This window comes from Clytia hemisphaerica, unplaced genomic scaffold (assembly GCF_902728285.1).
Source record: "Clytia hemisphaerica strain Z4C2 unplaced genomic scaffold, Clytia hemisphaerica genome assembly, whole genome shotgun sequence".
In the NCBI taxonomy this organism is placed as follows: domain Eukaryota; kingdom Metazoa; phylum Cnidaria; class Hydrozoa; order Leptothecata; family Clytiidae; genus Clytia; species Clytia hemisphaerica.
Genome location: NW_027104370.1, coordinates 417606 through 433994, shown reverse-complemented (window position 1 = coordinate 433994; position 16389 = coordinate 417606). Strand labels below are relative to the sequence as shown.

Genomic DNA, 16389 nt, shown 5'->3' with positions numbered 1-16389 from the left:
GAAAAAAGAGTGCACACTTATCGTGAATAGACTTTAATAAGATCATCCATAAGTTTAGCACTAGTCATAGCTTTCACTAAATGCCCAACAGAAAGGTCATGTCATGCACTTATAAAGCTTTTAATGCTTTAAAAATAATCAGGAATAATTGATTGATTTAATTATTGATTGATTGATTGATTGAAAAAAATTATATTCCATTAACGAAATACTTGAAGAATTCATGCAGCTTGACAATTTAATAAAATTCAAGGAAAAGCTGGAAAAGCTTTCTCAAAAATATATTTCGAAAATTATGGTATCATTATCTTACTGACTTTCACATCTCCTTGTTTGTTTGTTTTTCTCCTAGTTTCTTTCCTTAAGCCGTGGTTACACTACATTAATATCTTTAAAAATTTTGAAATCTTTTAACCAAAAATACATTAAAGAAATTAACTATTTTCTTTAAAGTCTTTTTGAAATCTTTTATGTTGTATCAAATCTGCAATAGTTTTTTCTCAACTGATTTTTTCACTCAACAAACGACATGAGTGGAAGGAGGAAGGCAGCAGCACGTGTTGTGCTAATTCTTTTGAAACGGAAATTTGAGAGGAAATATTCGAAAAAGAAAGTTCGAGCTAAAAGGTCTTGCTGGGTATACGCCTAGTGGTTAAAGTTGAGGAAAGTGCCTACAACAACATATTTGCTGAACTTCGTCTACGTGACCAAGAAGAATTTAGATATTATTTAGAACTTATCTAGACTAGCAAACTAGTCTGTTAATTAATCATGTCAGAGGGCGAGAACATAAAGGCGGCGGGCGTTTGCTAGAATAGGAGCTGCGTAGGAGAACGAGCAAAAGTTGGTGAGAGGCTGCTGATTTCTCAGCCCTTGCCGCCGACAAAATTTCTTCCTACGCTTACCTAACTCCTACGCTCACTTTTCCCGCGTGATACCGTTCCAGCTCGACTGGCGTGCCAGTCTAGAACTTATCCTGTCTTTCACCCCTATCTAATATTACGTTTTAAAAATTTAATAAAATTAAATAATGTAATGTAACCACGCGTCAGGATCATTCACTAAATAGACCTTTTCCGATAATGCTGCAGACATCTTAGATCGTTGGCAAAATAAATTAGCAAGGTAACCAATCAGAAATAGATTTTTATTTTTGATTGGCTGCTATATTTCAACAATTCTCTATTGCTACTTTGTCTAATAAACAATAGTCAAGATGATACTGTGTATAAAATTTATCAAAAAGTTCTGCGCCATTTTAAATAGGGTGAAATAGAAACCAATCCTAGTTAAGACCCGGGCTCGATTATGGGCTGGCGCCTTATGCCACTTAATGAATAGATAGATAGATAGATAGATAGATTGCACTTCTCAAGAAAAATCTTCTATGTTGTTGGTCACAAGAAAAATAAAGAAATGCTTCTGTGGTCCATTCAGACGTACAGTCAAAAAGTTGAAATGCGCCTAAATTTTTTTCAAGTGCATAGTACTTTTTCATGATTCAATCTTTTTTCCAAGCTGAAAGGATTGAAGCCATTAAGATCAAACATACAAAAACGCAAATATTCGAGATTCCAGTCCAATATATATGCGTGAAGCTATAAGTGCCTCCTCGCCGCTGCGCTCCTGCGGGGGCAATTAGATAAATACATTATGATGCTCATTGTGTATGGCAATGTAGAAAACCTAATTAATACGTAGTGACTACGTCAAAGACATACTTTACATAATTAAAGCTAATAAATTTAAACATGATGACAAAAACTTCCTTTTAGTTATAGTGTTTTGAATGAGTGAGATGCAATATTAAGAATTCGCTCTGCCAGAAGATAATTTCTGTTTGAGTGATGCTTTGGTTGTTCAAAATTGTTTATGACTGTAAAATCAATACGAAGCCTCCTTTTCACAGACCAGCCTGGTAGAATCTTTTCAGCTAGTAAGGGTAAAAATATCGGACTGAAAGTCAATGAGGATTGATATGTCCATGTTATTTCTGTTTCCATTATTTTCAAGTTAGAAATTCAGCCAGAATGAAAAAAGTAGCGCAATATTTTGTATTGAGAATTTGTTTATTTCTAGCGGGGAAAAAAATTGGAGTATAATTTTCCACTGGGGACGATATTTTGGCCAATGGGGGAGGGGGTTCCACCGGGTTTGTGAGAAAGGGGTGTACTGATCAAGAAAGTTTTACTAATTTTGCAAGTTTTGTTTTGTTTTTACATCAAATTAGTTTTTAAGCTTTCCAAATAACTATTTTAAACGAACATAGGAAAAATAGAAGTTGATAAAAACTATAAAGAGCTTCCCCAGCTGGCACACAACGTTGTTTCAACGTTCATTTAACGTTATATGGATGTTGTGAACGTTATTTAAACACTGAAACAACGTTGTGTGCCAGCTGGGTTCTTGAAATAAAATGAAGCTGGCTAATGATTAGGTTTTGCTATTTGAAGAACGAAAGAAAAGAATCTATTTTGATTGATAGAAAACAACTTATTTGAACAAATCATTTCGCATTTGAAGTCCCCAAGAGAAAACCTAATGAGAAATGCTTTTCATAATCAATGGTCCAACTGAAATATTGGTAAGGTCATTTTTCAGCGAGATAATTTTGAAACAAATAATTGTTTAGTGACCTCATTAAATTAGAAGCGCAATCAACGAGCAAATTAAAAAATGGAACTAGCAGATGAATTTTTCAGCATGATTGTAACAGAAAATGTTTTTTCTTTGCTTTCAGTGTAGAAACATACAAACATCTTAAACACATGAATTTGAAAATGAATTTCAATAGTTCGAAGATTTTTGAAAATAATGACTTTGTTTGTGACTATCTTTTGTCATTGAGTCATATTTCTACCTTAAATGGGAAGCTTGATTTGACTGCTTATGTAGTAATGTTTGTCTTTGCAACTGCTGCAAATGTCATCTTAATCCATAGCATGATTAAAACGAAGGAAACCAGAACTAATACAGCAAAGTAAGTTATCCTTTTATTTACGATGGTAAAGTACACGTTTTTTTATAAGAACATCAAAATTTTTGAAGCCTTCCGATGTTCTTAACTTTTTGAGTTTCAAGCCTAAAGATGTTCTTAACATGTTCTTAACTTAAACCATCGAACTTCATTCCTACTGAGGAATAGACTTTGAAATTTAATGGAAAAGATTTCACTCCAAAACCACCCCGACTGGATATTTTTGTAAGACCAATAGAATTTCTGTCCACATTGGGATTTCGATAGAAGTTTCCATCCACATCGGGGCTGTGATAGAGGGCAGTATGAATAAAGAAAACAAAACAATTCAGCAAAGAGACAAAGGAGAAGGATCGGTTGCAATTAAAGTATTTAATTTCAACTTCATCTTCTATCATAGGCTGTTTCTCGTGATGGCAATAACAGATCTAACAATCTGTATCATCTTACCATTCGTCCATGAATTTAACATCCATTTCGACACTGGAAAATATACCTGCACAACATATGGTGTAGAACAGTTCTTCATTTGTTTTCTTGGCTGCTCGTCAACTATCTTCACCTTTTTCATAACTTTGGATAGATTCTTGTTCATCAGAAAGTCACAGTGGCACCAACAGATGAATGATACATACCCAATTGTGATGATTATGTTGGTTTTCACATACATTGTGTCAACTGGTACAGGCATTGCTATATTTATGCTGATTTATAGACACTTACATGAACAAATTTCAAAACCTTCTGTTGTATTCTTCAGTGCACTTTTAGTTCTTTATGTATTTGTATTGATTGCTGAATTAACAATAAACATTTCACTGATTGTTTACATTCGAAAGCAAGCAAAGCAACTTCGAAATATCACCAATTGCCAAACTTCGAATAACAGACATAAAAAGGCAACAAAAACTGTACTCATGATATCCTTTATTCAGATAATAACAACACTTCCACCTGTTCACGCATTTATTAATGTTATCATTGTTTTTGCAAGAGAGGAACATGACAAACACATGTCTAGGATCTATTACATGACGACTTGGCTTAACATACCGATCATCTTAAGCTCTTTAATGAATGCTATAGTGTTTGTTCATAGAAACGACAAGCTAAAAACATTCTACAAGCAAAAGATTTCAAAACATAAGGCAGCATTGATTTCATGGACTGGCGGATTGTCTGAACCGGACTCAGTTCCAACCGACAATTCTACTGCTTTAAATGAGCTTTGACGTATATGAGCGAAATTTATCAAGTATTTTGATGATGCTGTGCTATAGTGCGAACGAATTATGAAAAGAAAACGATATTTGATTGTTGATGACAAGAGAAAAAACTACTCAAATTTCAAGACGCATCATCATGGTTCAAATTTCTCCGATCCCCACTGAATTTTTTTTCCCCAAGTTATTTTTACTCCCACTACACTAGCTGAAAAAATCTTAACGGGTTTATGAGAAGGGAATGTTTAAAATTGGCAGATCTTTTAACCCTATTCATTGCCGCCCGTAGCGAGCTTGCGAGCGTAGGGTGGCCTACATAGCTTCACGCAAGGATATTGGACATGAATCTCGATTTTTGCGTTTGTTTTGTAATCGGTCTTCCGGTTAATTAGTGTTCCGTAATTATCCGGCAACGTTTATAGCTTACCAAACTAGCAAGTAGCTTTCGCTTTTTTGTTTTTTTCTGTTGTGCGTTAATTTGTGGATTAAGTTTTCAAACGCAGATAATTCTATGCACATTTTCGATGAACAATTATAGGCATCTGCTTTATAAGAATCAAATCAATAACTCTTGATTGAAGGCAATATGCCCTTCGGTAATTAGTTCTTACAAAGTAAACAAAGGATAGCGAAAAAGAAGAGCATATTTATTTTTATTATAAACATCTACTTTATAAGAATCAAATCAATAACTCTTAATTAAAGGCAATATACCTTTCGGTAATTAGTTCTTACAAAGTAAACAAAGGATGGCGAAAAAGATGAGCATATTTATTTTTATTATAAGCATCTACTTTATAAGAATCAAATCAATAACTCTTGATTGAAGGCAATATATCTTTCGGTAATTAGTTATTAGAAAGTAAACAAAGGATGGCGAAAAAGATGAGCATATTTATTTTTATCATAAGCATCTACTTTATAAGAATCAAATCAATAACTCTTGATTAAAGGCAATATACCTTTCGGTAATTAGTTCTTACAAAGTAAACAAAGGATGGCGAAAAAGAAGAGCATATTTATTTTTATTATAAGCATCTACTTTATAAGAATCGAATCAATAACTCTTAATTGAAGGCAATATATCTTTCGGTAATTAGTTATTAAAAAGTAAACAAAGGATGGCGAAAAAGATGAGCATATTTATTTTTATCATAAGCATCTACTTTATAAGAATCAAATCAATAACTCTTGATTAAAGGCAATATACCTTTCGGTAATTAGTTCTTACAAAGTAAACAAAGGATGGCGAAAAAGAAGAGCATATTTATTTTTATTATAAGCATCTACTTTATAAGAATCGAATCAATAACTCTTAATTGAAGGCAATATATCTTTCGGTAATTAGTTATTACAAAGTAAACAAAGGATGGCGAAAAAGAAGAGCATATTTATTTTTATTATAAACATCTACTTTATAAGAATTAAATCAATAACTCTTGATTGAAGGCAATATATCTTTCAGTTAGTTATTAGAAAGTAAACAAAGGATGGATAAAAAGATTAGCATATTTATTTTTATTATAAGCATCTACTTTATAAGAATCAAATCAATAACTCTTGATTGAAGGCAATATATCTTTCGGTAATTAGTTATTAGAAAGTAAACAAAGGATGGCGAAAAAGATGAGCATATTTATTTTTATCATAAGCATCTACTTTATAAGAATCAAATCAATAACTCTTGATTAAAGGCAATATACCTTTCGGTAATTAGTTCTTACAAAGTAAACAAAGGATGGGAAAAAAAGAAGAGCATATTTATTTTTATTATAAGCATCTACTTTATAAGAATCGAATCAATAACTCTTAATTGAAGGCAATATATCTTTCGGTAATTAGTTATTACAAAGTAAACAAAGGATGGCGAAAAAGATGAGCATATTTATTTTTATCATAAGCATCTACTTTATAAGAATCAAATCAATAACTCTAGATTAAAGGCAATATACCTTTCGGTAGTTAGTTCTTACAAAGTAAACAAAGGATGGCAAAAAAGATGAGCATATTTATTTTTTACTATAAGTGTTTACTTTACAAGAATCAAATCAATTTCAGAATTTTTTGCGTTTTCACTGTGATTAATGTGAGCGATAACTTCTCTTTTTGAGATGTGAGCGACCATCTATCCCATGTCATCTCAAAAGTAAAGTTGAAACCAAGCTTTCTTCCTCCAACTTAAATTTTATCGATAAAACGAATTTAAAATCTACACATGCGTAATTTTGCTTACTTAGGGATATTTCGATAGGAAGCTCTGCGGGGCATTCTTAGCGACAGCTACTTGCTAGTATTTGTCGATAATGACTTTCATTTTTAAGGAAATATTTAGTCGCAATTTTGCGATTCTTGTTCCTAATAATTTTCGAAACTTTCACTATAAAGCATTAAAAAGCTTTAATCAGCATTCAGTCGTTACAAGCATTTGTAGCGGGTGGCAGTTAGTGAAAGCTATGGCTAGTACTAGGCTTTTAGGGGCGGTTCAAAACTAGGGAGGCTTTTCCTGTACCACCCCTTAACTTTTGATTTAGTCGATCTTCTTGGATGAAATTTGGCACACAGGATTCTTGTCACATAAGGTAACTTTTGACAAAAGATTTTTTGATGACATCACTCATCATGCCCAAAGTGAGCAAAAACCAATAAATTTCCTTTGTTCTTATAAATAGCTATTGTATTCTAACAAAGACTTTAGAAAAAAGTTGCTTCAGTCTAAAATGCTTATTTTATCCTAAAAACTCAATACATTACGGTTTAAACGATATATTTGACATAAAAAATAAATTTGTATTGGAAAAGTGTCAATTTTTGTGACACCTTACTGTCAGAAATGTCATCATGCTCAAGGTGTAAAAATTTTAGATATCAAATTTTTCTTTATTTTGAAGCTAAATAAAAGTTAGGAATTTACAGAAAATTTTATGGCAAAAGCTCTTTTATTTCAGGAGCTATTACCATTAATTTCGTAATTTGACCTCCGAACAGAAACCCCCCCTAGGACAGAGGTCGATGCTAGGACGAATAGGGTTAAATCTAAATGAAGTGCATCATATACAGGGTGTCCTGAAAAAAGTGCTAACTTAAGTACTAGTCCATGCAATATGGGACATGTACCTTGGTGATGAAAAAGATTTGACACTTTTTTAAAGTTCCAAATCATAACGTTGCTTCCACCAGTGATAACGTCGAACACTGATTTTCCATTCTAATACGCTGAATTGGCTGATGGTCCCTATATTCATATCCCTTTATCTAATCTTCACAGCATTCGTTTATTACAGTCGTAGCCGAAAACTGGAGGATTTTTTAAAATGAAAATGAATGGCTTTAGATTGGCTTTAATGATATCATTAATATTTGGGTTTGGACCAAAAAATGCCTGTAACCTGAGGTGTTGATTTGGTGATTTGGTTCTTTTATTGAAGTAGGATTTATTTGATTCAAGAGATTTCTTTTCACTTTTTATCCAAAAATAACTTTTCCATTCAATATAGCAAAAATAAATATATACAAGTATATACTTTAAAATAACACAAAGTAGTCTTCTTTTCTTGAATCTTTCGCTTTCTTGAATTGCTGATATTTTGAGCAATATTTACACATTTTTACCAAAAAAGCAGGGGTAGTTTGAATTTCACTAACTACAATTTGCATATAACAGTTTTAGCTTTTTCAGCTTCGTCAGCTCTCTACCAATCATTGTTCAGTTCAGAAGTTTTCCATTATATTTACTCTTGAAGGTATCTCAAAGCTTCAGGCCCTTTGTATTTTCTTTCACGTTGTCTTTCGAATTTGACTTCATTCATTTCGATTTGATCACATGCAATAAGACAGTCTTTATGTTTGGCTCTAAAAAATAGACAATTATCAAACATTAAATCTTCTCTCCATGAGGGTTGATTTACCTAAGCATCGACCTAAGCGCAAATTAACTTACATACAAGATACAAGATTTCAATAGCATACCGTAGTGATTCTAAAAATAGACATCAAAATTATTGTTTGTTCGAGTTTTAATCTCATCATCCTTTGCATTAATTGCTTTTGCAAGTCAATTACACTTATTGACAATAAAAAAGTAATAACAAGGACATTTGTATAGCGAAGCCATAGGGATTGAATTTCGATCAAATGTTAAAAGTAATAATTCAATTATGACGTCTGCACAGCAGCGTGCTATTGCCAAGGGAACAATTAAATTTTCACAAGAAGACTACACTCCTAACCAGTGAACACCCTGTCGGAAATGTACCCTTCATTTTTGTCCCGCTGGGAAAATTGACTTTGTTTTCATCCCCATTTAAAATTCAATAGAAAAAAAATCCAAAACCTTCCCACTGGATTTTTTGAACAAGGAACAATAGAATTTGTAATAAATAATAAATTTTGATCTCCACTTTGGGAAGAAGTTCCACCGGGGCTGCGAGACAGGGGTGTAAGAATGGTTAAGAAATTATAGAACTATTCTAAATTCAAAAATTAGATTCACTAGAATTTAAAAAATCTCTAGAATTTTTCAGTTTTTTGAATTGCCTCATTATTATTAAACTAGTCATAGCTTTCACTAAATGCCCCCACATAAAGATCATGTCATGCACTTATACAGCTTTAATGCTTTAAAGATTAAACATTAAAAAATAATCAGGAATAATTGATTGATTTAATTATTGATTGATTGGTTGATTGGTTGATTTATTGATTGATAGATTGATTTATTGATTGATTGAGGCGTTTGCTTGAAAAAAAAAATTATATTCCATTATAAAAAAATACATACTTGAGGAATTCATGCAGCTTGATAACTTAATAAAATTTAATGAAAAGCTGGAAAAGCCTCTCAAAAATATATTTAAAAAGTTATGCTATCATTATCTTACTGATTTTCACATCTCCTGTTTGTTTGTTTTTTCTCCTAGTTTCTTTCTTATAGCGATATATGTCATGATTATTATTCACTAAATAGACCTTTTCTAATAATGTCGCAGACATCTTAGATTGTAGGCAAAATATATGGACATACGCAGTGAATAAATCCACAAGGTAACCAATCAGAAATAGCTGTTTTTTTTCATTGGCTGCTATATTTCAACATTTCTCTATTGCTACTTTGCCTAATAAACAATAGTCAAGAGGATACTGCATATAAAATTTATCAAAAAGTTCTGCGCCATCTTAAGTTGGGTGAAATAGAAACTCACTTATCCTAGTTAAGGCCCGGGTTAAGGCTCCACTAGCGTACGCTGTGATTGCACTTCTCAAGCAAAATCTTCTATGTTGTTGGTCAAAAGAAAAGTAAAGGAATGCCATTGTGGTTCATTCAGACGTACAGTCGAGAAAAGTTAAAATGCGCCTAAATTTCTTTTCAAGTGCATAGTACTTTTTCATGATGCAAGCTGATCGCAGCGCAGACAATGAAGAGACGTGCCTTCAGGAAGCTAGACTTTTTGAGTTTATAGCTAGCGATATACTTTCCCTTTATGGTGTTTCTGTATGACTGTCTGTGTACCTAGTCTAACCACCGTTAAATGCCTTCGGGAATGTCTCTCCTAACTTAGAAAGCCAGAATTTGGAGCTATTTCACCAAACCACTGGAGCGAAAGTTATTTAGGCTATCACAATTGCATGAAAAAGTTAAACGTGCGCATGTAAAGTTTAACAAGTACCTTAAAGGAAGAAATTTTGGCGGAAAGAAAATTTGGCGGATTTGGCGGATTTGACTGAAATCCGCCAAATTAAGTTCCCGCCAAAATTTCTTTTTTCCGCCATCCGCCAAATTAAATTCCCGCCAAATTAAACATTTTGAAAATATGATCTCTTTTAAGGTGTTTTCGCTATTTTTTCGCTGTTTTTACGCCATCTTAAGGTTAGATTTTTAAGCGACCGCCAAATTAAATACCCGCCAAATTTAGCTTTTTCGTCCATCCGCCAAATTAAATTCCCTCTGAAAAAACTTTTTTGGCCATCCACCAAATTAAATTCCCGCCAAAATTTCTTCCTTTAAGGTAATCAAACTTTTTTCAGGTTTTTGAAAAAGATTTACCGCACTGAAAAGACGTAAAAACACTCTAAGTGAGGTAAATTATTTTGAAGAACAAAAGAAAAAGTCAACCACGTTTAGATTCAACTTTACATATGCGCACATTCAACTTTTTTGTACTTTGCCGGTTGTTTTACTAAGTTCAGAAGGACTTTCTCGAGTTACGACCATGTGATGGTATTTAAAGCTCAAGAAGCCCTATAAACAATAAAGGTAGTTATCAATAAAATGACAGACAAAAATAAATTAAAGTCTGTTCACGATAAGTGTGCACTCTTTTTTCTTTTACCTATAACTTTTGAAGGAATTCTTCAATCTTTATAAATTTGGTATCGTTGGAGAGATATTTTTGAGTGGAACAATTTGAAATAAAAAAGTCTTTGAAAAAGTTCTAAAAACGAAGGTGAAAATGAAGAAGAAAAAAATGAAGATCTTGTAGAGAAGTGCTATAACTTTCATTTTCACTGGAGAGATTCTTTGATCTTAGGAAATCATCACTGTGAAGAAATTTCACTAAAATATTTATTCAATATAAAGTTATGATACAAAGTTAATAAGTGAGTGACCCCAAAAAACAGCAGAAAACAGCAGAAAACAGCGTTTTTAGACGTCAATCAGCTTATAACTTTGCTTGATATCTTTTGATTCAATGATTATTTTTGAGAAATTTCTTCACAGTGATGATGTTCGATAACCAAGGATTCACTTCAGTGAAAATGATAGTTATAGCACCTTTCTACAAGATCTTCATTTTTTTCTTCTTCATTTTCATCTTCATTTTTAGAATTTGTTTAAAGATTTTTTTATTTCAAATTGATCCACTCACTAATATCTTTCCAATGATACCAAATTTATAAAGATTGAAGAATTCCTTCAAAAGTTATGGGTAAATGAAAAAAGAGTGCACACTTATCGTGAATAGACTTTAGAGTTTGAACTGGTTTGAACAAAAATATCAAATATACATTTGAAAACTTAAGCAAATTTCATTAAAGATTCCGGAAAAAGAATAGACCTTTTTTCAAAGAGGACGTCCTGTTGAATAATTAGGTACTCTAGCCATAAAAACAATGATAGAGCCATGCGTAATTAATGTATCATGCATATTGTAATAATTATGCATGGTTTTATCATTGTTTTTCTGCTGGACTACATAATTATTCAACAGGGTGGCCTCTTTGAAAAAAGATCTATCGAAATCATTGCTGAAGTGAACTTCTGACTAAATTACAGTAGTTAGTATTCAGTTTCAAAGACAAGAAACAAAATTTGACATACAAAACACTTTTTCTAGTCAATGAATCAGCTCATCATCATCATAACCAGTCTGCCATTTTGTTTGTTTTGATTTGCACAAGTAATATTGTAATTCGTGTTATATCATACACTGTTTTGATTTGCATTTATAACACTCGCTTCAGCTTTTCAAAGCTAAATCAAAACTAAAATTGTAATATGTAATAATGATAATACCATATAACGTAATATGAAAATATGTATACTACCGTCCCGGAAAAAAACCGAACATTTACGGAAGAGACTAACTACGGGGATGCTTGCGCGACAAGACAACAATTTTCGAGAGTTCAGTCCAATATCTATGCGTGAAACTATGAGTGCCTCCTCGTCGCTACGCTCCTGCGGGGGCAAAAAGTATATAAAGGCTCGTGAAAAAGGCCAAACTTCGCGAAAAATGCTTGCTCGTTTCAGGTCACAAACATTTGTACAAGTAATAGAACTTAGAAAATCATTCGCAGATTCAAACGAAGCATCAATATAAACATCCCCTTCTTACAGACCCCTTCCCGGCCCTTCCCACTGGAGAAATTGGCCAAAATATCGTCCCCAGTGGAAAATTATACACTAATATTTGTCCCCCACTGAAAATATTCAGATAAGCTAATCCACACTGCAAATTATTGTATTATTTTTTCCGTCTTCACTGAGTTTTCTGGCTCGAAAGCAATAGAATTTAAATCCCCAGCCATAAGAAAACATGGGAATATCAATCCCCATCGAGTTTTGGTCCTCTACTCTTGTCTCCCGAATAGACGTCCCCCCCGCTAATTGTTAAGAGACAAAAAAATCCATCCCCCCGCTCTTATTAAGACCCCCCCGCTAATTAAATTCGAATAATTCAATATTTTATTACAGTGTAGATAGACCTTAAACTTGTTAAAGTTTTCCTTTTTGTTAGTATTGGTTCTTATTTTACGTGTTTATTTATTAAAGTTTCTTTTTTCTTGTTGAAATTGATACCAGTTAGAAAATAATCTTTCTTCAAACTACCCCCTCTTATTCCATCCCCCCGCTTATTAGAATTTAGAAAATTTTCCTACCCCCTGCTTATTCGGACCCCCCGTCTATTCGGGAGACAAGAGTATTTCTATCCTATCACTGGCTGAAAAAAATCCCGCGGGTCTGTGAGAAGGGGGTGTATTTAATTTCTACCAGAAATTTCAACACTAACAGAAAGAAACGAGGGGCTAGCCATTACCTGATTTCATTCTCTTTACTTGTGATCTTCTTTTCAAGCTCAAGGACGGTAACTTCTGCACATCGCATTCGAGTTACCATTTCACGTAGTTTTGGTTCCATCTGAAGCATTGCAGCATGCATTTTCTTGATATTGTCCACTTTCTCTAGAATCGATTTTTTGCATTCATCACCTCTTGCAATTCGGTAGGAAAGTTTATCTTTTAGCTCTTTCATCTTTTCACGGTACCTAAAAATGGAACATAAAACGCAAGATAAGAAACAGGCCAGAAAATAGAATGATAGCATGGTAGGTATTAAATTTAGTTTTAGTCCAAGGACACTCCGTCTCTTCGATCAGATGAAAATAGCAAATTGTGGATTTTCCTTGAAAAAATTTTCTTTCAGATTAAAGGCTCCTGTGGTCAATGGGTTCTGCTTCAAAATCCTCAAATTAGGGCAGAGTTTTATGTAGGTTTGTGTAAGCAACGGTTACTGCATAAAAGCTTATTGCATCATAAGTTATGCCTATTTGAAGTATTACCGGCAATTTGACCTAACGAAGTGTTAAAGCACAGCATTGGTATGAGGTTGGTGTGGAAATCGAAAGTAGCCTTACTTCGATTCTTTCTCTTGGAAGGCGAGAATCTGTTTCTCAATCGTATCTCTTCGTCTCATATTCCTGATCATGTTTGCTTGCAACTCCGATTGTTTTTTTAACGTGTCATTCAACTTTTGTTCTTCTCTGCCGATATCTCCGTTAGCATTGTTCCTTGACCTCATGCTTTGTTTGATTGCATCCATACGATATTCAACAGTCTTTAAACGTTGTTCTAACTGGCCTAGTTTATATTCTTTACGTTCCAGTGCGTCTTGCTGTAGAAATAAATATGTGTTCTATTAGATGTTAGCGAGTGGAAATTACAGGCAATTAATATTCAGAAGTTTGGTAAATCGGCTTATTGACTATATTGACACTAGCCTGGTTTTTGATTGGTCAAAAAGATTCCATGGTAAGGTTCTGGAAGAAATGAGTCTTGTGCACGCATGCTGTCTGCTTATCTAACACCCCCAGGGACTAGTTCTGGTTTAAAAGAGACAGAAAATCTCCCGGTCGGAAACTGCCCTTTGAAGAAATGAAAAATAATATGTTTACAAAGAAATAACAGTATTTCATAGAACGACCCACATTGATGACAAGTTCAAAAAGAGTTGGATGCAGCGGGTCCTTTGAAAATGATAGAAATTGTGCAATTATTGGGTCTTTTCAGGTTATCCATGTTTTAATCGTCAAGGTGAAAATTCGTACAAACTTGTACATTCTATGTTGAAAACCGAAAGAATAAAACCTAAGGTAATGGCATCTCTGTATAAAACACCAAATAGGACCCTGTCCAGACTAGATAATCTAGCCTTGAAATTACTCTTGATAGGAAAACGCCCTAGCAACAAGCATCACCTACCTCCACTGAGTAAAAAGAATTCCAATCGACTATACTGCAAAAAAAAGGGGAAAGTAATGAAAATTACCCTTTCAGCCCGAACTTCTTTCATGAATCTGAGCTTTTCTCGTGCTGTGTTAATTCTTTCCACGGCTTTCTCTTTTCTGGCGATGCATTGTTTCTCCTTCTTTTCGAATCCTGCAATTCGTGATTCCATGTTTGCTTGCGCATTTGAAAAACTCATCTTGGCGATCCTTTTAAATTAACTATTGCTGTTATTTTTAAATTAAATTTCTGATACCAACAAGTTATCCCTGATGTCTACGAACAAAAGTCAAAACCAAAATGTAGAGTCACTTTTACGTTTCAAAATTCGTCTCTACACGTTTAGAATCTCAATTTTTCAATATTATCAAGTCATTTTGCCAATTTCAAATTCTTTTCCAAATATATTTGGCAAGCAAGTGTTTCAGAAAACGAATCAAAAGAAACAAAAATTGTTAAAATCACTCAAAATAATTATTCGACCGGCTCACAAAGACTCCTGTACATATCGCTATTGCGTCACCAAGTGTGCTTTGCATCAAATTTTTACAAAGAGAAAGCTTACGCCTACACCATTTTTGATAATATTTGCTACGTACAGGACATTTAAATTCCCATAATAATAAAGACAATGCAAAAAATTTAAAGTATCAAAAATGTTTTTAAAACCATCACACATATAAAAAATAACAGAAAGATTTGCAACATTTTTTGAATAGGTGTAAAACCTCTTAAGCAGGATTTTCTCAGGCTTAAAGTCTTGGATTTTATAATTTTGCTTATGAAAACTTTGTTAATGTCTTTAATTTTTTATGTTAATTTTTATATGATTTCATCATAACATCTGGTTTGTGTCATCACGAAAAACTTTAAAATCATTTTCCAATCTAACGGCTCTTTATCAAATCATTTCCCCATGTTTTATGAGGGGGAGCGGCGTACTAATGGTCAACATCGAACGTAATTCTGCTGTATTAGCCTCCTTTTTAAAAATTTTCAACCCCCCCCCGCTTATTAAGTTTTGAGATTCTCCCCAATTCTCCCCGGCTATTAGGTACCCGATAGTAATAAGAAAATAAGGAAGATTTAATAAAAGATGCTGAAATCCTTATTTTAGTCCCTTCATTTCACGTTCAACACTGAAACACCAATACCTTTATTTCTAACACAGATGCCGACAGAAAAATATACGGTTTAAGGGTTCTGACCATAGTGAATTTTTAATGTTTGCCACTTAGAAAATATAAAGTTCATCAATTGATGTAGTACACAAAATTGTGGTATGTTATACATTTTCTGTTAGGCCAATTATCTGTGAGTCTGAAAATTTAAGAGTTGCAATGAAAAAAATTGATGAAAAAGAAAATGAAGACTTTTTGGGAAAAAGAGTATTTCAACTTTGAAGGGCTTAGTTTTGGCGAAGAAAAAACATTTTGAAATTTTTTTTGCGGTAGATGGTGTATCTTTTATCGAACTAAAATCATTTTTTCGGAAAATTTTTCTAAAAGCTTATTTGCTTCAAAATCTTGAAAGTAGTGCTTTTTGACCAATTTTCAATCCCAATTTTACATAGGAAAGAGCCATAACTTTTGTTGCATTAATTTAGAAAATTTTTCCGAAAAATTAAGAAGGTGATGCAACATATTATTAACGTCTTTTTAAAGTTCATAACGTCATTTTTGCAAAAATTCTTAATTACTCTTTAGGGATTTGATTAAAAAGCAATTTTATAAAGGCAATTCTTTGTTAAAAGTGTGAAAGAATCTAAAACATAACTTTTAAGTTCAAATACTAAAATCACTTTTCCGACTATGGTCAGAGGCCTTAATACCGTCATACCCCCTTGTTATAGCTCAATTTTGGTGACTGTAAAATCGGTTGATTATAAGGTTTTTCTCTGATTCAGATCAAACCCAGGCTGAATTTTTGTTCGCACTGAAAAAAATAACCTGTTTGGCATTAAGATCATTCAATATAAGTATCTCCTAAAAAGTTTTTTTTCCAAGAAAAGAACTTGATTGGCTGTGCAGGCGTCCTCCCTTTTATACTAAGGAAGAGAGACCCTAAGTATCAGAGGTTAAGTTTTCAAAGAATATATTAACCTCTGAAGACCAATAATAGAAATTTTATCGCGCATGTGTCAATCTAATCACTGTAGAAAGAATCAAAGATGAAGAGCAAATATTACCT

General features: G+C 33.1%; 3 protein-coding genes across 4 annotated transcripts in view; 2 read left to right on the top strand and 1 right to left on the bottom strand.

Annotated features, from left to right (window-relative positions):
- Nucleotides 1-16389, top strand: part of LOC136818438 (uveal autoantigen with coiled-coil domains and ankyrin repeats protein-like) — a 221249-nt gene that overhangs the window by 137519 nt on the left and 67341 nt on the right. The window lies entirely within an intron of this gene.
- On the top strand, nucleotides 2607-4370 carry LOC136818496 (C-C chemokine receptor type 5-like). The gene is made up of 2 exons (XM_067074836.1): nucleotides 2607-2980; nucleotides 3378-4370. The coding sequence occupies exons 1-2, from the start codon at nucleotides 2769-2771 to the stop codon at nucleotides 4207-4209; spliced, it is 1044 nt and encodes a 347-aa protein (XP_066930937.1). The 5' UTR covers nucleotides 2607-2768; the 3' UTR covers nucleotides 4210-4370.
- LOC136818439 (golgin subfamily A member 6-like protein 22) lies at nucleotides 7607-14729 on the bottom strand. The gene is made up of 4 exons (XM_067074780.1): nucleotides 14243-14729; nucleotides 13332-13588; nucleotides 12735-12962; nucleotides 7607-8049 (listed from the first exon to the last, which is right to left on the bottom strand). The coding sequence occupies exons 1-4, from the start codon at nucleotides 14396-14398 to the stop codon at nucleotides 7929-7931; spliced, it is 762 nt and encodes a 253-aa protein (XP_066930881.1). The 5' UTR covers nucleotides 14399-14729; the 3' UTR covers nucleotides 7607-7928.